This window comes from Gorilla gorilla, chromosome 19 (genome assembly GCF_029281585.2).
Source record: "Gorilla gorilla gorilla isolate KB3781 chromosome 19, NHGRI_mGorGor1-v2.1_pri, whole genome shotgun sequence".
In the NCBI taxonomy this organism is placed as follows: domain Eukaryota; kingdom Metazoa; phylum Chordata; class Mammalia; order Primates; family Hominidae; genus Gorilla; species Gorilla gorilla.
Window position 1 is genome coordinate 104856014 of NC_073243.2, and position 22174 is coordinate 104878187.

The 22174-nt window shown below is 43.1% G+C and overlaps 2 protein-coding genes across 21 annotated transcripts in view; one reads left to right on the forward strand and one right to left on the reverse strand.

Annotated features, from left to right (window-relative positions):
- Nucleotides 1-22174, reverse strand: part of LOC101137572 (E3 ubiquitin-protein ligase HERC2-like) — a 117716-nt gene that overhangs the window by 86184 nt on the left and 9358 nt on the right. For 12 of the 20 annotated variants that reach the window (XR_010131823.1, XR_010131826.1, XR_010131824.1 and 9 more), the window contains exons 4-6: nt 17090-17160; nt 7365-7558; nt 7130-7225 (exon numbers count right to left, since the gene is read on the reverse strand). Coding sequence is in view for 1 of the 20 variants with exons in the window: in XM_031003528.3 (XP_030859388.2) it covers nt 14297-14299; nt 17090-17160 (74 nt within the window). In the remaining 19 variants the exon portion in view is untranslated. Of the gene's footprint in view, nt 1-475; nt 1863-7129; nt 7226-7364; nt 7559-13805; nt 14300-15104; nt 15262-17089; nt 17161-17962; nt 18074-22174 lie in introns of those variants that run through there. The other 8 variants (XR_010131828.1, XR_010131836.1, XR_010131832.1 and 5 more) reach the window with 8 other exon arrangements.
- LOC101137218 (golgin subfamily A member 6-like protein 7) lies at nt 15343-21888 on the forward strand. Its single transcript, XM_055367548.2, has 9 exons — nt 15343-15532; nt 16838-16966; nt 17781-17810; nt 18080-18130; nt 18219-18312; nt 18395-18501; nt 19746-19804; nt 20134-20275; nt 20570-21888. The coding sequence occupies exons 1-9, from the start codon at nt 15482-15484 to the stop codon at nt 21482-21484; spliced, it is 1578 nt and encodes a 525-aa protein (XP_055223523.2). The 5' UTR covers nt 15343-15481; the 3' UTR covers nt 21485-21888.

A 22174-nucleotide genomic window follows, 5' to 3' on the forward strand; every position in this document is an offset into this window, starting at 1 on the left:
AGAAAAATCCCTGATTTTACTAGGCTTGTTTAGCAAACTTCCTACTTTTAAAATGTAAGTGCTGAACCATTCATCATTGGTGTAAAGAACAGTTCTACAGGATGTGAAATTACATAATAATGTGTAGATTTCAAGCTTCAAGAGCAATCAGAAGGTTAACAAGAGAGCTTGTCAAGAAACTAAAACACAGATCAACATTTGAGGTATAAGAAAAACACATACTGGCCGGGCGCGGTGGCTCACGCCTGTAATCCCAGCACTTTGGGAGGCCGAGGCGGGTGGATCACGAGGTCAGGAGATGGAGACCATCCTAGCTAAAACTGTGAAACCCTGTCTCTACTAAAAATACAAAAAATTAGCTGGGCATGGTGGCAGGCACCTGTAGTCCCAGCCAGGGAGTCTCCTGAGCCACATTGGAGTGCAGTCCCCTATTGCACACCCATCAGTACCCATGAGAACTCCTCCCATCAGAACATCCAGTGACCTGCAGAAATCACCATCAGGGGCCCAGCAATAGGGGAGATTCTCCTTTTCTGGGGGGCTGGGGCAGTAGACAAGGAGATGGCTCCAGCTGCCTTAGGTGCAGCCCAGTTTCCAATCCAAGCTCCATCTCTTACCATGTCTCTTCAAGCCCCGTATCTGACTTTTCTGGCCCACAGATTTTTTTTTTTTTTTTTTGGTAGCTTGGGACTAATAGCACCTACCTCTTAGGATTATGGATTATGGAGGGAATGAAATGAAGAAATGCATAGAAACGTCCCAGGACATGGTAGAAAATATGAAATGAATGTTTTCTTGTTGTCATTGATTTTTATAAGGGAATAGTTGTTAGAGATGTTTCATATACAGGGCTCAGCCTTTGTGTTAAATGACAAACAAGTGCTGTTTGAGTTATCAGGCTAGCCTGGGCTTTAACCAGCAGTGAATTCCGAGTCACTTTGGGGAAAATGCTCTGAGTTCCAAAGTGTCTGGCTTGGAATGAGCTTTTGAATAATAGCTTATGTTAATCTGGGGACAGCCTGTGAGAGTTCAATTTGCTTCCTGTACTTACTAATGATTTTAACTAGAACTCCTGACAGAAACATTATTTTAGTCAGAATGCAGGAAATATTCCTGGAATACAAAACAAGAATTCTGGAACCAGGCCTGCTACCAATTGTGGGGGTCATTCTGGGCAGGTGGCTTGATTTCAATTGGCCTCATTTTTTCCAAGTTTACAATGAAAGAGGCATACGGATGAAGCAATTTCCAAGGCCACATCTGATAAAATTCTATGCTATTCATCTTTTTCTAAACAATCATGTCATGGAGGAAATCACCCAGCAAAGCAGAAAAGATTTTCTAAAATATCCCCGTAACTTTTCTGTGTCATTTAGGAAGAACGGATAGTCTCTAAGTCAAACCAGGTTTATTGAGCCAGATGATTCTGCTGCTGCTTGCAAATCACAATGGAAAGTAGTGGAAAGCCTTTCTTTAATAGGAACTGGTAACTGTTGGAGGATACTAGCGACTGACTTATTTTGAAAACAAGTAAGTTACGTAAGGGGCAGAATCAAAACTGTACTGTGTTTTTCTCAGATTGATGGTACCAATGGCTAACCAAATAGTGGATGACAAGGTTTTTGTTTATAGTATTCCAGCTAATAAATGAAGAAGGAAGAACAGAGTTAGAAGAGGATCATTTTGTGATCCCAATGAATTAATGGACCTAGGCATAGACTACCAACAGCTGCTAACATCATGGAATGAGAGATGGCCCAACCCTGTGCACCTCCTCATAGGGGTTCATGATTCCACCATTAAAGTCCTTTTGGCATAAAAGTTGAGCCTGAATCAGATGAAACTCATCCAGATCCATTTCCCTGTATAAAGAAAATACACAGGGAGAGGAAAGATGTAAATAACAGCATGTAGAAGCAAACAGCAAAATTCAGTCTGCAAAAAACTATGGAGGACAAATCGATCTTTATTTATTTTGAAAATATAAGGAAAACATTATATGAAGAGAAAAAACAATTAAAAGAGATATAAGACATGGATCAATTAATCATAATATGTGGACACAAAAAAATCCTTTGTGTGTCCAGGCTTAAACAAACTGCAGAAAATGTAAAGAATGACATTTGTGACATTTTTGAGACAATTAGAGCTTTGAATACTGACTAGATATTCAGTATCTTAATATTGATGGTATTAAGAAATTATAATTTTAAAGATATCATAGTGATATTATAGTTATGCTAAGGAAAAGAAGTTATTATGTTTGAGATACAGTCTGACACACTTGTAGATGAACTGATAGACTTTCTTCAAAATAATGTGGGATGGGAGGTAAAGTAGTGAGCGCATGGATGCAGAAATGGTGGAGGTGAGGGAGTAAAATTTGGGGGCAGAGGTGAGACTGAAATGGCCAGGAGTTGAAATGGTTAAAGGTAGGTGATGGACACAGAGAGGTTTATTTCATAGATCTGTCTATCTATATGTTTGGAATTTCTCACAGCAAATAGTTAAAATATAAGTAGACACCAGCAATTGAAGAAAATTAAATAGAACACATTATCTCCAAAGTCCATTCTGTATGTAGGAAGCCAACTGAAAATTGAACTTGTTGGTGTATCTAAATGTAGTCTAAAATGGACTTTCTTTATAAAAATTCAACTTTATAGCCAATAATAAACACTAACTTTCCTCCTAAGAGTTGGAAGTAGGATACAAAGAGTGGTACATTGGAACCAGCTCACAGAAACTCAGGAGAATCCATGATTAAATTTTTCAGTTGTTGAACAGTTCTTATTAAAATTAAGTTCTATAGTTATAGTGAAATAAATTCCATATGTTTAAAGATAGTAAGTACAGTAATCAAAACTCCTCACTTCTGAATTGCTTTACTGGACTTTCCCACTATCTGTGCTCTCAGGGTTATTCTACTGAATATGTGACGTGGCAGTGCTAAAGCATGGTGGGTAGGGTAATGCATGTCTTTGCAACTCCATGTCTAATGAGGCCATGCTGGTTGGAACCGGACATGGTAGTAATATTTATACTATGGGAACTGGGGAATGCTACACACTGAGGGCCAGTTGTTAATCATTTATCAGCACACCACTTATATACGGAGTTGTTCATTTGATTCTAATATAAGTAATATATGGATAGAACACTTAAAATTAATTAAAGAAATACTAAAGAACCAACTATGTCTATCACTAAACTGTCTCATTCTTTTATACCTATGCATGTATGTGTCTGTCTCCTCTACTCATCCGTGAGCTCTTTGAGGGTAGTGAATGCATTTACTCATCAATTTTATTCGCAGTACTAGAAGAGTAGCTGATACATTTGGCTGGCTGAATGATGAATGAATAAAATTCTATTTATTTAATGTCTTCAATGAGCTCATCCTTGTGCCTAATATTATGGAAATTCAGAAGAGATTTTCTTTCCCATCAAAATTTTTTTGTCTAATTGGGACAACCTACTGGTAGATTACACCATAGTAACAGTGATATATATTAATGTGCTAATTTATTAGATAGAAACTAAATTCTAAAAGAGAAAAATGAATGAGAAAGTCAGAGAGGGCAGTGAAATGTTAGTTACCTTGGGTTAATTCTCATCAATTTCAGTTCCTTGTTTGGGAACTTACCATATACCAGACTAAATAGTTTATATACATAATATTTTATTTAATAATATTAATGTTACTCTGTGATAGATATTACCACCCTTATTTTGTAGATGAGAAACTGAGCTTTAAAGAGGTAATGTAATCTTCAGCAAGAGGTAAGACTTACATTTTAACTCAGGTTCCTCTGCTTTCAAAGTGCCTGACTTTCAGCATGTTATGCACTGTCTTAGAGAAGAGGAAGAATAGAATTCATTTCTGAAAGATTTGGTATAATTTGAAAAGTAGAGAGAAGGAAAAGATATTTTATATAATAAGAGAAGAACCATTATCAAGATAAGGCATCAGGAGTAAAGGGGGTATCTGGAGCTGTGAAGAGCTTGTCCTGGAGGAGCGGCTGATTCATTTTGGGAGAGGATGACTATGTGGCTGGCTGACAGGACTGATTTTCCTGAATGATTTGAAATCCAGGCAGAGAAATTTGGCTCTCAAATGGGGAGCCATCGAGGTTTCTGAGCTAGAGAGTACTATAAACATTATGGAATTCAAAACACATTAGAAAATATGCCAGGTGGATTGAAAATGCAAGAATGGCAACAGATGTTGTGGTAATAAAGGTATGAAGCAACATAAAACTGAAATAGAATAATAGGCATTTTCTTTGGGCTTTGGGAATGTTTTTCATAAATTATTGCTCTTAAGCAGTAATAATGAGGAAATCATAAAACAAATTCCCATAATTGGACAGGAAATGACTAGGTTTTTGTTTTGTTTTGTTTTTAGTAATCATAGTAAAATCCAATATGCTGCCATAAAGGAGACTGAACCCTATAGTGACGTCTAGTATCTAGCACACTGCAGGTCCTCTCAGTGTATTTTGGGTGAGCAGGCTCTTGAGTAGGAAGTAGAGCATCTTTTGTTTCAGGGCACCCAAAGCCAGCATTAGACCCATTCCTACCGCTTGCTGGCGCTTCCCTGGCACCTTCCCAAATGTCCCATTGGGAGGATGACCATCCCCAGTGGAGGACCACTCAGGGTAGCAGACCACCTCTTGAATTCAGTTTCTTGTTCTTTTTCCCAGAAGTATCACATCCACAGAGAATGCTTCATATCAAACAACATATATTTCATTTCCAAGGAAGACTTTATAGTGACTTAATTATTCATCACTTTGACCTTCCAAATCTCTGGCCAGAAGATTTGGTTGACCTCATTTGAAATGTTTCTTGATGACGAAAAGGTGAATTGCACACAAATACCATGAATATAATTTCACAAGAGTAAGTACAATGTATAAATAATCATTCATAAGAATGAAATCACAGCTTATTCAGGTTGCAATAAATTTGAGGCGACGATCATTTTAGTGTACATTCAATAAAGCAAAGGAAAAACAAGTGTAAATTCCTCTGAAGAAAGAGAAAGATGGACGCTGATTGAACATGACTAGTGGGTTTTTAAATAACTTATTAAATCTGTCATTGAGAACCAACTTTCAAGCCTTTAGTTTGTGGAGACTGACTGCATTTTCAAAGTCCCAAAGTCACGTTCAAAATTTATGTTTTACAAAAATGAGTAGGTGGAGATGAATAGGCTTTACTGATCTCCTCTAGCTCCAACTCATTTGCTGCTGTAGTTCACAGGAAATGGCACTGCAGCCCAAACCGATCCCTTTCCAAGCTTCTGGGTTCAAAAGTTCTAACAGTCTACATGCCAGAGGGACATCTTCATTCTTTTTACCAAAAGTTTCTCACCAAATTCTTAAAAGGCACTATCGGTAGAATCACAGGCAATAGATTAGCAGGAGACAGGGATCAAAAACTGGGTAAAGAAAATTTTATCAAACCGAGGAGTTTAGAGAGGGAGAAGCTGGAAGGAGTTGAAATGCCTGCTGTGCAGTCCCTGAGAGGAGAGTGAGACAATGGGAGCTGCCCAGGTGACAGGAGCTGTCGGGTCTGCCTCTGAAGAAAAAGTCCCAGCAGAGCCTCTCTTCAGAAAGGGAGGAGGCCGAGTCTCAGCCCTCAAGGAGCTGAGAGCCTGCTTAGTGGGACTGAGATCCAGCATTTGAGATCACATGACAGAGAAGAGTGAATGCTGCTTTGGGAAGATGTCAAAGGAAGCAGGGCCCACCGACGCCTGGAAGGTCAGGAAGGCTCTGTCTACACAAAGCCTGAACTCTGGTAGCATTGATGCAGTTCTCACATAACCAGGTAATTCTAATTAGTGCAATATTGGGTTTTGTTTAGTATTTGAATACATAAATTTAAAACACCTAATTTTATTCGAATATTTAATTATGATGGTCCATCTTACAATGGCTTGGACATTTTGAGTTGAACTTACTAGTCTTCCTACAACCCCTTCCCTCTGTTCTATTTTCAACATACCATCCTGTGATCCTTGGAAAAGACAGGTCAGACACACTTCCTTCCTCAGATCCCACCAATGGCTTCCCACGGCATTGGTAGCCACAGCTGAAGTTTTTGGAGTGGCTGCCAGAGCCCTGCCTTATGGGACCTGTCACCGCTCTGACTTTGTCTCCTTCTACCTCTCATTGCTGTCTGCACCAGCCTCATCGTATCACTAAGACACGTTCTCTCTAAGATCTGGACCTAGGCTCTTCCCTCATCTTGGAATTCCCTTCTCCTGTTGCCTACCTAGCTCCTACCCTCACCCCCTTCAAATCTTGGCTCAAATGTCACCTTCTCAAACCCTTCCCCTCCCCATAATCACCCTGTTGAAAATGGCAGCCAGCCTATCCTGTGTTCTCCCAGTTCTGCTCTAGGTTGTCCTTTCTCTCTACCCCATCCTGGAGCACTGATCGCTCCAACATGACATTAATTTGCTTTTGATGTTCTTAATTTACTGTCAGTCTCCACCCTCTAAAACAAAGGGATCTTTCCTGATTTGCACGGTGCTACATCAGAGACAAGCACATGTAGACATCAAATATTTGTCTACTGAGTTGACTCATTAATCAATTCACCTTCTTTTTACATCTGATGGGCACACTGAGGGTGTCCAAGGCTGAGCTGTAAAGAAACACAGTGAAGTTCAGAGTCTGTGCAGCGCTGCCTTATTTTCTGGGAGACAGCCTGCTTCTTTTGGAGCTGAATGTCGACATCCTCAGAAACCCCTTCTTTCAGATGCTGATTATCTTTCTATTTCCTTAGCTGGTCTCTCACTAGCAGCACATCAATCACTCACTCTCGCTTTCTCACATGATGTGTAGTGCTGACAAAGCCCATTCTCACTTCATCATGTCTATTGTGTCCAAATTTTGCACAACTTACATTCAACACCCTTTCCCATCTGACCACCTGGGCATGCATAGATTTCAGTATCACCATTTGCAACCTCCTTTGCTAGCCTAGAGATTTGGGTGGCAGCAGGAGTAAAGAGTTGCCTGCTTGAACCTTGAACACGCTTTGGTACCATATACACATGCAGTGAGAATTGATTTTGTATGCAGTGTACATTATCTAGTTAGGTACTACTACTTACCTGATTTGCCAGGCCTCAGCACAGCAGACTTGACTGCAGTTAATTGGGCCCACTCATTCAGGAACCTCTTAGCAACTCCTTAAGAGGTTCTTGAGCCTGTATAACAACACCATAAGGAATTGCCTTTGAGCAAGTGAAGATACAACACACATGAACTAATGATAATTGAATGACTAAATCCTTAAGCACTAATATAAATATCCAGCTATAACAACAGTGTGCTTCATGTATTTACCTGATTGTTCCATCAAAATGAAGGCCTCATGGGGGCAAGAACTGGATTGGTCCTGTTCATCACTGGGCCTCTGGGTTGGCAGATAGGGGTTGAGTAATTCTTGCCGAATGGACAAATAGTGCTTCACGTCCAGGGAATGCCAGGGCTCCTTCTGGTTATGAGCATGGGCTCTGTCCCCTTGAGGGCTCTGTCACCTGGCCATGTGTGTAAATTCACAAGTTATTTGTGGTCCCCATGCCTCAGTTTCCTCATCTGAAGAACTATGGGTGATACTAGTTTTTCATTCATAAACATGTGTGAGGATGAAATGTATGAATGAGTGTAGGACCTCTGGGATTGGTGAGTGGTATAAGGTGAGTACTTATAAATGTGGACTCTTACTGATACGTGGTTACCACTGGGGGCCACAGAGACCTTCCCGCTGTGCTTTCCGGAAGGCAACCATTGCGGACATTGTGGTGCTGTTAGGCAGCCTTTCAGTTGGTGAAAAATTGCTCCTGGAGGCTTCCCAAGTTGTCAGCATAGAGTTCCTGCTACTGTTTCAGTGTCCACAAAGCTGGCCCTGGTCCTATTTGTGGCTGCTGGCCCCTTCCTATGTGGTCACCATCAGTGATCCACAGATAACATCCCTGAGGGCCCTGTCCAGACCTTGGACTATGAGTGACCCTCAAGGCTACTTTGTTTGGCTGACGACCCTGATGAACCCCTGATTTTATATTTTCTAGGTCCCTGGGCCTTTGCCACGGTGCTCTTCCCGTGTGGACTTCCCCAAGGGCCTTGGTGCTCCCGATTCCAGCACCTCGGCTCTGCCATGTCTCTGTCTGAGCCTCTCACCAACAAGTGCAGGATGGCAATCCCCTTGTGGTGGGGCTGATAGAGTAATTAGTGGGCTCTTAGCTACCCACCCTAATGATGCTCTTTTCACACTTAAAATAAGCAGTTATTTAGTGCAAGCTAGTTCTGTTTCTAATTGTCACTTCCTAATTAGCTCTGCCAAACTTTTCTGTTGTTGTTTTTATAGATGGGTCTCACTCTGTCACCCAGACTGGAGTGCAGTGGTGTGATCATAGCTCACTGCAGCCTTGATCTCCTGGGCTCAAGTGACCCCCAGCCTCTTGAGTAACTGGGACTACAGATGTGCACTACCAGGCCTGAAATTTTTTTTTTTTCTTTTTTTTGGACAGGGGTCTTGTTATGTTGCCCAGGCTGATCTTGAACTCCTGGCTTCAAGCAACCCTCCCACCTCAGTCTCCCAAAGCATTGGGATTACAGGTGTGAGCCACTGCACCTAGCCAACTCTGCCAATCTTGACCTAATAGAAAACAATATTCTGAGGTTGAGTATCTTTAAAAATAATACCCCTGGTCATTCTGAAGCCACATACAAGACACCCCAAGCTGCACCATCAGATTCTCCCCAGGCTACATGCACAGACACTGTGCTTAGAGGATCATGGCAAAGCTACTCTCTGCAGTTAAGGTGAAGGGCAGAGTTTCCATGTTTTCTTACTGTGGCTAGTTAAATACCTTTATTCTCATCAACTTGACACAATGATATTCTCATCATCTATTATGTTACCAACTGATATTAATGTTGGTAGACACTTCTCTCACCAATATAACTAAACTTGTTAGTACATGAGCCACACATAACTTGAAGTGACAGGTGTATTTGAATGCAACAAAAATTGCGTTAATGAGTCTTAAAATAATTGATAACAATTGGTTAAAATCTTGAGGGAATTATATCTAGTACTCTATGTATATTATAAATTGAATATTTATAAAAGGATATTTTATTCCCAAAAAGAAATATTGTAATCAATACATTCAATGACTAACTGGTAGATAAAGAAAGGTATGTTAAAAAGTGCTCATGGCCATGCGTGGTGGCTTACACCTGTAATCGCAGCACTTCAGGAGGCTGAGGCAGGCAGATAGCTTGAGCTCAGGAGTTTGAGACCAGCCTGGACAACATGCTGAAACCTCATCTTTATAAAAAATACAAAAATTATCTAGGGGTGATGACCTATGCCATCGCTGTCCCAGCTACTTGGGAGGATGAGGTAGGAGGATCGCTTGAGCCTGGGAGGTAGGGGCTGTAGTGAGCTGAGATCACGCCACTGCACTCTAGCCTGGGTGACAGAGTGAGACCTTGTCTCAAAAAAAAGTACTTATTGCATAAATAATATTAAATATATTATTATAAAGCAAAGATGATAGAGTAACCAAGAGTAACATTCGCAGTGAAGCCTCTTACATTAATAGCTCTGAAACTTCTTCCAAAAATTAAAAAATTGTCAAATAAAATTTCACAAATGTACAGTATTTATTTGAAAATCAAATCAATTATTCATTATTAATTTTAGCTGCTTTGGGTGTCTATAATTTGAAGAAAAATATTATTTTATGAATAATACATGTTTTAGCATCTAAAATTAATCATTTGTAGTTTGGGATCAATGTATCTATTCCCACAAATCAGAATGTGCTAGAATTTAGTGAAATAAAAAAATCAAGTAAATGTGTATAGTTGGTTGATGAGTTGTGCAAAGAATTTAATTAGCATTCAAGAGGGTTTTAACTTGGATCCATTGTGAAGATAGAATATAAATAATACAATCAAGTCATCTATTTTGTTCATTTTATCGTGCTATGGGAGGAATAAAAGGGATTGATGATCAAGAAGTAAGTCATTAAAGGGCAAAAGAAGGATGGAAACCACATATGAAAGTTGGGAAGGATTGCTATATCCAAGCACAGCGTAAGTGTTGAGTTAGAATTCACATCCACTCATCAGGAGCCTGCCACACTCAGGTGTCCTTTATAGGCACAGGCTCATTTAAGTACAGAAAGAAATAATTTTGCACAAAGAAGGCAGAAAAATGTCTAGGAATCAGCCCATCTCCTCTCCTGTTTGGCAGGGATGGTCACGATCCTCATTTCCCAGTTAAAGAAGCCAAAACTCCATTATGGGGTTTTACCATATTGGCCAGACTGGTCTCGAATGCCTGACCACAAGTGATCAAAGCGCCTCAGCCTCCCAAAGTGCTGGGATTACAAGTGTGAGCCACCGCACCCAGCAAATTCGGAGTAAATATCCAACATTTAGCCAGGTGCAGTGGCTCACTGCTTAATCCCAGCACTTTCAGAAGCTGAGGTGGGAGGATCACTTGAGCCCAGGAGTTTGAGTCCAGGCCTGCCAACGTAGTGAGACCCTGTCTCAACAAAACATTTAAAAATTAGCCAGGCATAGTGGTGTGCGCCTCTAGTCACAGCTACTTGGGAGGCTGAGATGGGAGAGTGTTTGAACCCAGAAGGTCAAGTAAGCTGTGATTGTGCCACTGTACTCCAGTCTGCATAAGAGAGCAAGACCCTGTCTCAAAAAAAATAAAATCCAAAATATATAAATAATTGATACAACTCAAAACAAATAACCCAATTTTTAAAATGTTTTTAAAAAAGAACTTGAATAGATCTTTCTTTAAAGAAGACATAAAAATAGCAAGTGGGTATCTGAAAGGTGTTCCGCATTGTAGGTCATTAGGGAAATGCAAATCAAACCCACTGAGATACCACCTCACACCCCTTATGACCATTATCAAAAAGTCAAAAGATAAATGTTGGCAACAGTGCGGAGAAATGGGAACTTTTGCATACTGTGGATGAGAATGTAGATTGATACAGCCATTCTGGAAAAGAGTATGAAGATTTCTAGAGAAATTAAAAATAGAACTACCATATGACTCAGCAATCCCTCTTCTGGGCATGCACCCAAAGGAAATGAAATCATTACTTTGTAAAGATACCTGTATTTTCATGTTCATTGCAGCCTTAATCACAATAGCCAAGATATGGAAACAATCTAAGTGTCCATCAATGGATAAATGGATAAAGAGACTGTGGCACACACACACAATGGAATATTATTCAGCCCTAAAACAAACAAGGTCTTGCCATTTGCCGCAAGATGGATGAGGCTGGAGGACGTCATGCTAAGTGAAATAAAGCATACACAGAAAAACATATATTGCATAAACCCATTTATATGTGGGATGTAAAAATGTAAATAAATCAATCTACAGAGATAGAGAGCAAAACATTGTTTACCAGGGGAGGTAGGAGAGGGGAGGAATTGGGGACATGGAGGCCAAAGGATACAAAGTAGCAGGTATGAAGGATGAACAAGTCTAGAGATGTAATGGATGGCATGAGGACTGCAGGGAACAAAATTGTTCTGTATGTTAAATTCATGCTCAATGAGTAGATTTCAACCGCTCTTGCCACAAAAGCAACAAGGAAATGGGGAACTATGTGAAACGATTGGTGTGTTAATTTCTTTCAGTATAGGAATCTTTTTACAATCTATATATAACCTTTAACATCATGTTGTAAGCCTTAACTATACACAAGAAAATTTATTTTTAAAAAAGAAAAATTGACAAAGACTGACAAAGCAAAGACTAAGTAAATAAAAACAGGGGTAACTGTATTTATAGCTGTTAAACACACACACAAAAAACAAAAAATGAGCCACCGACTGAGGCAAGTGCCTGCATCAATAGAGCTTTGTGGAGCCACAATTTCATGACACCCCCGGAAAAAACACAAGCCACAGAAACTACTGTGACCCGTGCTTGCCAAAGAGGATTTTGGGAACTCAGTATGTAAGGGGAGAAGGCAGGCAGGAGAGAAGAAAGGGAGGGGGAGCAGGCAGTGAAGGGGTGGTTACATTCTTAGGAAGCTCTAATTAGTGCTCAGTAAATCTTCATTTTACATAAGATAAGGTAAACGTTTGAAAAGAGGGAGGAAAGAGTCAATTATGCAGCCATCTCAGGATAGCCTGAAGAGTGCTTGATCTCATGTTCTTGTTCTGTACCTGCGAAGATAAACCTGTAATCAACATTGTCAGTGTCAGATTCAATAGAACTCAGTGTTACGTCTTAAACTGAGGTTGCAGAGCCAGGGTTACAACTGGCATATGCTTATTTTATAGGGGGACATGGATCCTGAAAGATTTAGCGGCTAGCAGGGAATGTCCCTGTGAACAGTTTGTAAGGGGGGCCATACGGAGAGGTACGTGGCCTTTTGTGGTAGTGGGGACCTGGCTTATGTCTAATGCCATCACACAGGGTTGTGAAATGGCAGCTATCTCTTTGGGGAGAAAGAATGGCAGTTTTGCATGACTAAGCTCCCAAACTTATGTCTCCCTTAGCATAACAGGTTTGGCGGTTCCAAGACTTTATTTTCTTTTACATATTAAAAAAACTCTAATGAAAGAGCTATGTGAGAGATAAAGAGGGTATTTCCTAATGATAAAAGGGTGCAACCAGCAGGGAGAAAAAGGAATTCTAAATGTGTTTATGCCTGGTAACTTAACCTTAAAACACACAGAACAAAGCTTAACAAACGAAAAAAAGAAATAAGTTGACGATCATTGTGGGAAACTTTAATATCTGTGTCTCAGCCACTGAAAAATAAACAGACGAACATCAGTAAGGAAATGGAATCTTTAAAGGATGCATTTAACATGCTCCGTCTAATTGAGATACGTGATACACTACGCTCAACATGCAGAATACACATCCTTTTCAAGTGCAGAAGCAATATTTATAAAAATTAATCACATTTTTGATTATTGAGAAGACACAAATTCCAAAGAGTTTTAGTTATGCAAATATTTAATCACAGTGGAAGTATAAGTTTGGAAACTAAGCAAAACATTTTCAGTATGGTAAAGGGATGAATAAAATCAAAGTTTGCTTTTTTGAAACACTGATAAAATTGATGGCCCCCAGCAAGATTGATTAACAAAACAGACAAAAGGCACAAACTCTAACCGCAGACCTTATAAGTATTAAAAAGATAAATGAATAATAGAACAACTTTGAAATTTTAGATAAAATGAACAAATTGATTCAGCAAACACAGGTTACCAAAATGAATATTCATATATATGTAATTGAACCTGTAATTAAACACCTTATAAAGAAAACTACAATCTCACATGGCTTAATAAGTGAATTCTTTCCAAATGCTTAAGGAAGAAATAGCACACATCTTACATAAACTCTGTCAGAAATAGGAGAAGAAACATTTCTCAAATTGTCTAACCAGCATAGCTTTAATACTTCATATTAAAACCTCACAAGTCTGGGCGCAGTGGCTCACGCCTGTAATCCCAGCACTTTGGGAGGCCGAGGCGGGTGGATCATGAGGTCAGGAGATCGAGACCATCCTGGCTAACACGGTGAAACCCCGTCTCTACTAAAAAAATACAATAAATTAGCCAGGGGTGGTGGTGGGCGCCTGTAGTCCCAGCTACTCGGGAGGCTGAAGCAGGAGAATGGCGTGAACCCGGAAGGCGGAGCTTGCAATGAGCCGAGATCATGCCACTGCATTCCAGCCTGGACAACAGGGCGAGACTTCGCGGAAAAACAAAACAAAACAAAAAACAGAAAAACTTAGACTCCACTTTCTCTTGTGAACGTAAGTACAAAACTACCAAATGAACTAGGAGCAAGCCCATCTCAACCATATACAATATGGTATTAATCATTTATCACAACAAAGGTGATTTAATTCCAGAAATGCAATGTTCAACATTCAAAAGCCAATCACTGTTAAGTTACCTTATCAACATAAAAAGATAAGAAAAAACACTGCTCAATCAAGAAAGAAAAAAGCAATTGATACAATTCAGTACCTATTCATAAATCTTAAAACCTGTCTAACAGAGAGGAAGCAACATGTGAGTTAAACACTCCCTCAGCTGAGAATAGTGACATAACTTATTTGCAGCCAAAAGATGAAAATTGCAGGCCAGGCGCGGTGGCTCATGCCTCTAATCCCAGCACTTTGGGAGGCAGAGGCGGGCGGATCACAAGGTCTGGAGTTCGAAATCAGCCTGGCCAACATGGTGAAATCTCGTCTCTACTAAAAATACAAAAAGAAATGAGTCAGGCGTGGTGTCATGCGCCTGTATTCCTAGCTATTAGGGAGGCTGAGGCAGGAGAATCGCTTGAACCACGGAGGCGGACATTGTGACAGTGAGCCGAGATTGTGCCACTGCACTCCAGCCTGGCAACAGAGCAAGACTGCGTTTCAAAAAAAAAAAAAAAAAAAAAAAGGATGAAAATTGAATTGCAGTATAATCTTACAACTTTTGAGAAATCTATGTTTTTCAGCTAAAAAGAGACAAACTCAGCCTTTTGACCTTTCTTCTTTCCCTCCTTGGAAGGCAATCCAAGGCCTGGAAAAACAGCAGCCACATTGTAACCACAAGAATAGAAACCAGGCTAAGGAAGTATCAGGAAACTGAAAAGAACCCTGGACTGCCTTCCTCTGCACATTTTAAGTGACAAAAATGAAATCTATATTTCTTTAAGTCACTGAATCAGATTTATTCTTTCTGTGGCTACATGTAGCCCTAAATGATATATTAAATACTAAAATAAATACTAAAATACACACTAAAATACTAAAATTTTGGTCTTGACTCCTGATCTCAGGTGATATGCCCATCTCAGCCTACCAATGTGCTGGGATTACAGGCATGAGCCACCACACCCACCTCAAAAGCTTTGTGTTTTTAAATATATTAGACATGTCTCTAGTTAAAAAAAAAAACAACTTAACAATCATGTAGAATAGGAGAAACTTTTTCCAAAAAAGAGAAATCACTGTGATTATCTTATTGGAATGTTGGATAATATAATCTGCTTTACTAATCATTACGCACGCTGTAAATTTTCCATTACAACAGGATTTGTACCTCAATTAAGGTGATAAAGTTTTAAAGTTTAGAAAGTGAAAGCCAGCCCCGCCCCTCTCCCAGAGTGGGCGGGGACAGCAGTTGCATAGGCGGCTTTCCTTGTGACATCACAGGACCTTCATGACACGCAGCTGCCTGGCCCCGCCTCCTTTCCCTTTCATCTTTCTCACTGACCAATGGGCTTGGAGCATTAAGGCCACGCCCCTTTTCCACATTCTAGTGCAGCCCTGGTGACGCCTCCTGTTGCTCAGTCACATAGCTGTGTGGTACATGACTGGAGGCATATCACTGTCCTCGCCTGGATCACGCCAGTGTGACCCCAACCCCACCTCCCTCCCCACCCCATGATGTCCGAAAAAACCCAACAAAGAAAATTGGCTGGGACCAAGAGAAAGGTAAAACGCATCAGATTGCAGCACCCCAACCCCAACCCAGCCCCAGGTTCCCTCTGATGGCAGAACAGCTGCCAGAATCCATGTCACTCCAGAGGCACACGGGGCTGGGCCCCCCCAGTGCCTCTGGGCTCCCCCAACCAAAATCTTTTGTCAGCCCCAATCCCTCAGCAGTCCTGCCCCTGCCCTCACCGGTCACCCCAGGGTGACTTTCAGCCGGTGACTCATGGGGCTCCCTGCTTTGTACTCTGCCCTCACCTCCTATTGTCCAAAAACGGATCTCCCTGGGCCCTTCGGGCTCACGTTCCCAAGGAACCGGATGCCCCAGCACCTGCCCTCACCAGTCACCCCAGGGTGACTTTGGGCAGGTGACTCCTGGGGCTCCCCACTCCATACTCGGCCCTCACCTACTGCTGCCCCAAGCCTGACTTCCCTGGGCTCTTTGGGCTCACGTCTCCAAGTACCTGGGGTCCGACCCTGTGACCCCACGCCAATCTCAAAGAGGCAACTTGGGCACAGCACTGATGGGATAATGGGTTTGGTTTGGTTTTCTCCCAGGCTTCTACTCTCCAGAGAGACTTTAACAGTTTTTTCTAAGTTCTTCACCTCATATTTGAATTTTCCATGGTTCTGGGACCAGAGTGACCATCACTCAGTGATCTTTGAAGTGAGATTTGCTCATCTTCTGTGCAAGAGATCTTGGGAAACTGGACTTGACAACTTGAATCTTCCTCGTCTCATCTCAACCTGGGGTACTTTGAGTGCCACAGGATATATATGGGGCATCTTTCTGAAGCATCAGTTTTCCTTGATTCTCGTGGGAGAGACAAAACATTAATGTTCTTAGGGATGATAGTCACGTAGATTTCTAAGAGTATACAAGACTTCTCTCTGAAATGCAGCTTGGGTTGTCCTCTTTCTGTTTAATTCCCACATTTAACAGAAAGGCTGCCTTCTGCCCTGAGGATACATGACTCCAAGAGGATGTATGACTGTAAACCACACAGTGCACACCTTCCTGCCTACTTCTTACTTTTCTACCTCTGCCTCTGGTTTTGGTCTCTGGCAGCTGCTGATTTGTGGCAACACCCCAGAGTTCAGAGTCAGAAGACTGAGTTTCAGTTCCATTATTGCCTTTCTTTTAGCCATGGTATCAATCCCTCTCAGTCACTAAGTGATTGCGACAACACCTCGTACAGTCGTTGGTGGCATTAAATCAGATCGTCTATGAGAGTATTTTGTATAAACTGTAAAGTGACTGTAGGAGCTTGTAGTTCTCATGAGTATCACTGCTCCTCTTTTCCACAGTTCACAGACTATCATCAGTGGAACAGTGCTGGTGTTGGTACTGGAGCAACCGACACCAAAAAGAAGAAAATAAATAATGGCACTAACCCTGAGACAACCACTTCTGGGGGTTGCCATTCACCTGAGGATGTGAGTCTTGGCTGGCCGGTCTCCTGAGGACAAGGGGCACAAGGGGAGGTCGAGGGTAACTGTTAAGATTGTGGAAGGAAGAACTGCCGGGTACTGGTTAAGAATTCTGGGTCTGAATCCTACCTCTCTCTCCATCTGCGAGGGACACGGTTTAGGGAAAATTGCTTGAGTTCTTTGGACCTCTCTTTTCACATCTGTAAAATAGGGGTGGTAATGTTTTACTTATATGTGTAAAGCTTAAATCAGATTTGTTGTTGTTGTTTTTGTGTTAATCCCTAGTCCAGGGCCTGCTGTAAACTCCTCTCCTCTCTGGGCTTCCGTTTTCTGAGGAGGTAGAGTTAGAGTATCAGAGGTTTCTGTTTGCTCTGAGAGTCTGAGATTTAAAGATTCACTAGAATGGAAACCTTGGGGCCAAGGGCTCCTGTCTGCCTTTTCCGTCCTATATCCCAGCAGTGAAGAACCGTCCCCGGCCCCTATGTGCTTGCTCAATGCTTGTTGAATGAACACATCTTTCTACATCACAAGCTAGCAGAAGGGTGGGCTTTTCTCACACTCTTATGTCGGAAGGTTTATGTTACTGTCTTTTCCAGAGAATCTAGTTTCAGACTTTCAGTTCTGTGGCTGTGGGCAAAAACCAACAAAGACCCAAATCCTTTTTCTTTGGGCGTTAAGGAAAGTTGACCAGTTCGTGTTCCCATTGGGTCTAAGAACTTTGCCCTTAAAATCCATTCCTGACCCCTGCCTACCGCTTCCTGGCCTGGGGAATAGAGTCGAGGGGTCACCCTCAGTCACCTTCCTTTGACTCTCCCCACAGAAACAACAGAACCGAGCTCAGCTGAAAGAGGTAACATGGTTTCTTTCTTTGCTCACGACATGACCGCTGGGTTTGGGGGGCACTCAGATGTAGAGGCCCCAGTCTCGTCTCGCCTACTCCCAGCCTGGGGAGGAAGGCTCACCTCCCAGATTCCACCCCATCCCCACAGGGTCCCTGATAACCTGGTCCCATGGGTGGGCCTGTCCTGGGACAGTGGTGCCATTCTGGGGGTATGTCTCTTGCTGTGCCATCTCTGCCTCCCTCTAGTAAGAGCTCTGTCTTCCTCTTCTTTTCTATAGAAAAAGAAGACAAGCCACCAACATCGGCAAGCCCTAAGGAGGCAGCTAGAGGTGAGTGGAGGGTGTGAAGTTCCCTCCTGTCCTCTGGAGAAGGTTTCTTTGCTTCTCTTTCAGCACTTGCTTGTCTTGTCTCCCAAAGGCCCAGGATCATACCATACGAATCCTTAAGTGTCAGAAAACTGAATTGGAAACAGCGCTCCATTACAGCCAGGATGCTGCCAGGAAATTTGAAGGTGGGAATCTGGGCACCCCGTCATCCTTCAACCTGGCACTTTCACAGGCCTTTGGGCTTCAGCTCAACCTCTCTCATTCCAGAAGATTCCAAGGATCTGGCAGGCCGCCTGCATCATTCCTGGCACTTTGCAGGAGAGTTACAGCGGGCTCTTTCTGCTATGTCCGCAGAGCACAAGAGGGCGGACACGGTGAGTCCAACCACCTACCCGGTCCCCTGGGAGCCCAGCTTCACAGATGGAGGAATGAGCCTAAAGGTCCCTTCTGCAGGATGCAGTGTCCTGCCCAGAAGACAGCATAGGCCATTTCTTGCTGCTTTTGTGCGTGGTTGTTAAAGGCAGGTTGGGGCTGAGTCAGCTGCTGTGGGTGAGTTGCAGGGCGCTGTGGGGAGCGAGCACTGGACACAGAGCTCGGAGGCCAAGTGCCCACCCCACCCATACTTGGCTGTGGCCTTGGTGAAATCCTAGGCAGAGTTTAGGGTACTTGTACCATGAAGGTACAGAAGAGTATCTTTAGTATGTTACCATTTGTGTAGAGAGAGGGAACACATGTACGTGTGTGTGTGTGTGTGTACATACGTATTATGGTAATATACATAAAACATGTTTGTAAGGATTCATAAAAAACTCAGGAGAGAGGAACAGTGTTGGGGGAAGATATTTCCCTTCTGTACCTTCTGAGGTTTGGACTATGCCAATGTATCATTCTTTCAAAAATCAACAAAGGATTAATTTCCTCCTCCTTATCTGTGCCCCTACCCCCAACCAAAAGAATGGGTTTAGAGAATCAGATATACCTGGGTGTTGAAATCCCAGCTCTAAGTTATCTTAGGCAAGCACTTAACCTTTAATACCCCATGTTTTTCATCTACACAATAGAGGTGATAATGATAACTGTCTCCTGTGGAGGTTGTGAGGATTAAATGGGATTGTTAGCTTAGTGCCTGGTGAAGCACTCAAGAAAGGTTCCAACAGTGGTAGTAATAACAGTAATAGCAATAGCAAAATTATCTGATCTCTCTGGGCCCCTGTTAGCCAGCTATCAATTCAGTCTCTTTCCCTGTCCCTTCCACCCTTACTGAGTTCTCTGAAAAACAAGTGAGAGCCAGGTGCAGTGGCACATGCCTGTAATCCCAGCTACTTAGGAGGCTGAAGCAGAAGAATCGCTTGAAGCCGGGAGGCGGAGGTTGCGGTGGGGTGAGATCACGCCATTGCACTCCAGCCTGGGCAACAAGAGCAAAACTCCATCTCAAAAAAAAAAAAAGAAAAGAAAAGAAAAACAAATGACACCATGGGTTTGGAAATGCCTTGAGAACATGTCGGGTGTGATGGAGAGGAGCAAGTGTTACTGTGGAGTATCAGTGTAGCTGTCGTTACTGGTCGTCCAGCTGCTCCTCTGCCTGCTGTATCCTGACTTGACCTTTCTCTATTTGCAGTACATCAAGGAGTTAACAAAGGAGAGGGAAGCCCTGAGTCTGGAGCTGCACAGGAACATGTAGGATGGGGGAGGGGGGGATGGGAGGTCTGAGAGCCCTTAGCGTGGGTGGTGTGCTGGGAGGTGGTGGGTACAGGTGAGCATGCTAGGGGGTCATACAGGTTTACATGTGTGCGCAGGGAAGCTCCAGTGATGGCTGTGCCACTGACTCATGGGGTAGCCTCAGGCAACTCACGTCTTCTTTCTGGCCTGCCACCTGGGACTTTTAATTCCTGGGGTCTCTTCCAATGCCATGGTTCTGTGGTTGTGGGGCGAGGGTAGAGGGTCGATCACCAAAGCGGTCCTTTCTGTTCTTCGCTCATTCCTTTCTCTACTGCCTCTGGCCATAGCATAACCAATGAGGAGCTGAAGGAGAAAAATGCCGAACTACAAGAAAAACTTCGACTGGTAGAAACTGAAAAGTCTGAGATCCAGCTCCACATCAAGGAGCTAAAAAGGAAACTGGAGACGGACAAAATCCTGCTGCCACAGGTGAGCAGCGGCAGCCCCGGGGGTGTGGGAGCAGCATCCAGCTGGGACCATGGTCTAGGGATCATGCAGGGTATGGGGAGGCTCCAGCCAGGAGCTGGAAAATTTGGGTCCTTGTTCTGGTCCCACCATAGAATCCTCTAGAGTGTGCTAAAAATCTACAAATTGGGACCATGCCTGGGAAATCAGAACCTCAGGGTTAGGGCTTAAAATTTCTTTTTAAAGAATCATAGACGAAAACCGTTATTTTATAGATTACATTTATATACCTAGCTTATGACTCTATTTCCTTTTGAGGTTCAAACCAACACTTTGCAGGAGAAGATGTGGAGGCAGGAGGAGGAGCTACGGGATCAGGAGAAGCTACGGAAGCACGAGAAGAAGATGTGGAGACAGGAGCAGAGGCTGCGGAACCAGGAGAAGGAGCTGCGGGAGCAGGAGCAGTGGATGCAAAAGCAGGAGCAGCAGATGCGAAAGCAGGAGCAGCAGATGCGGAAGCAGGAGGAGCAGATGCGGAAACAGGAGGAGCAGATGCGGAAACTGGAGGAGCAGATGCGGAAGCAGGAGAAGCAGATGGGGGAGCAGGAGGAGCAGATGCGGAAACAGGAGGAGCAGATGCGGAAACTGGAGGAGCAGATGCGGAAGCAGGAGAAGCAGATGGGGGAGCAGGAGGAGCAGATGCGGAAACAGGAGGAGCAGATGCGGAAACTGGAGGAGCAGATGCGGAAGCGGGAGGAGCAGGTGCGGAAGCGGGAGGAGCAGGTGTGGAAGCGGGAGGAGCAGATGTGGGAGCAGGAGGAGCAGATGGGGGAGCAGGAGAAGAAGATGCGGAAGCAGGTCGAGAGGCTGCGATTCAAGGAGAGGCTGTGGGTTGAGTATGAGAAGATGCAGGAGGAGGAGGAGAAGGTCCGGGGGCAGGTGGAGAAGAAGGAGAGGATGGGAGAGCAGGAGGAGAAGATGCAGGAGGAGCGGTGCTCAGAGCCCTGCCTCCCTCCCTCCAAATATCCTCGTGATATGAGCCATGCTGACAGCCTGAAGCCTGCACGAGAGGCCGGGAAGGGCTATTCCCATGACAACCGCACTGCACAGAAGATCACGCAGCTGCCCCCTGGAATGAAGAACACCCAGGAGCGCCCAGGCTTAGGCAGCACCTCCTGCATCCCATTCTTCTACCGAGGAGACAAGAAAAAGATCAAGATCATCAATATCTAAAAAGAACGGTCAACAAGGCCTACAGAAGTGTAAGCCGCCATGTGACCTTGTGAATACAGTCTGAGAACAAACTCGAAAAAAAGAAAATTTATTTTAAATTGTGGCAAAATACTGGCCGGGCACGGCGGCCTGCACCTGTAATCACACCACTTTGGGAGGCCTAGGCGGGTGGATCACCAATCCTAGGTATGTGGGAGGCTGAGGTTGCAGTGAGCCGAGATCACACCACTGCACTCCAGTCTGGGTGACAGAGTGAAACTCCCATTTCAAAAAAAAAAAAAAAAAAAAAAATTTCTACCTGAGGACTCTAATATCTATGTATGTTTCTATTGTTTTTTTTGTTTGTTTTCTCCTTTCATCTTGTCTTGTCTTATGGCATGCCTAGTAAAGTTTTATCTGCCTCCAGAGAGTACTGACTTTGACTTTATGGCACAGAATTGGCGTTCAAGCAGATCGCTTTCATCTAGTTTGGGACTAAGCTGGCTCAAAGCAGGTTTTAGTTTTTGTGACAGCTGGTCTATTTTTTATTCTTTTGGACTCTTAGGGGTGGCCCTTCCAGGATCCCCACCAAGGTCTCATCTCGTTACTGGGACCCAAATTCTCATTATGTCATTTCAGCCCTGTGAGAGTGCCAAACATTCAGCTAGGCTCTCCAGCCTCTTAACTATCACTTCATACTCAGTTTCTTAG

Excerpts from the sequence above, each read along its gene's own strand:
- LOC101137218 (XM_055367548.2), top strand. The coding sequence starts at position 15,482 with ATGATGTCCGAAAAAACCCAACAAAGAAAATTGGCTGGGACCAAGAGA. Across the intron at positions 17,811-18,079 it reads ACCGAGCTCAGCTGAAAGAG|AAAAAGAAGACAAGCCACCA; the intron begins GTAACATGGTTT and ends TCTTTTCTATAG. Across the intron at positions 18,131-18,218 it reads CCCTAAGGAGGCAGCTAGAG|GCCCAGGATCATACCATACG; the intron begins GTGAGTGGAGGG and ends TGTCTCCCAAAG.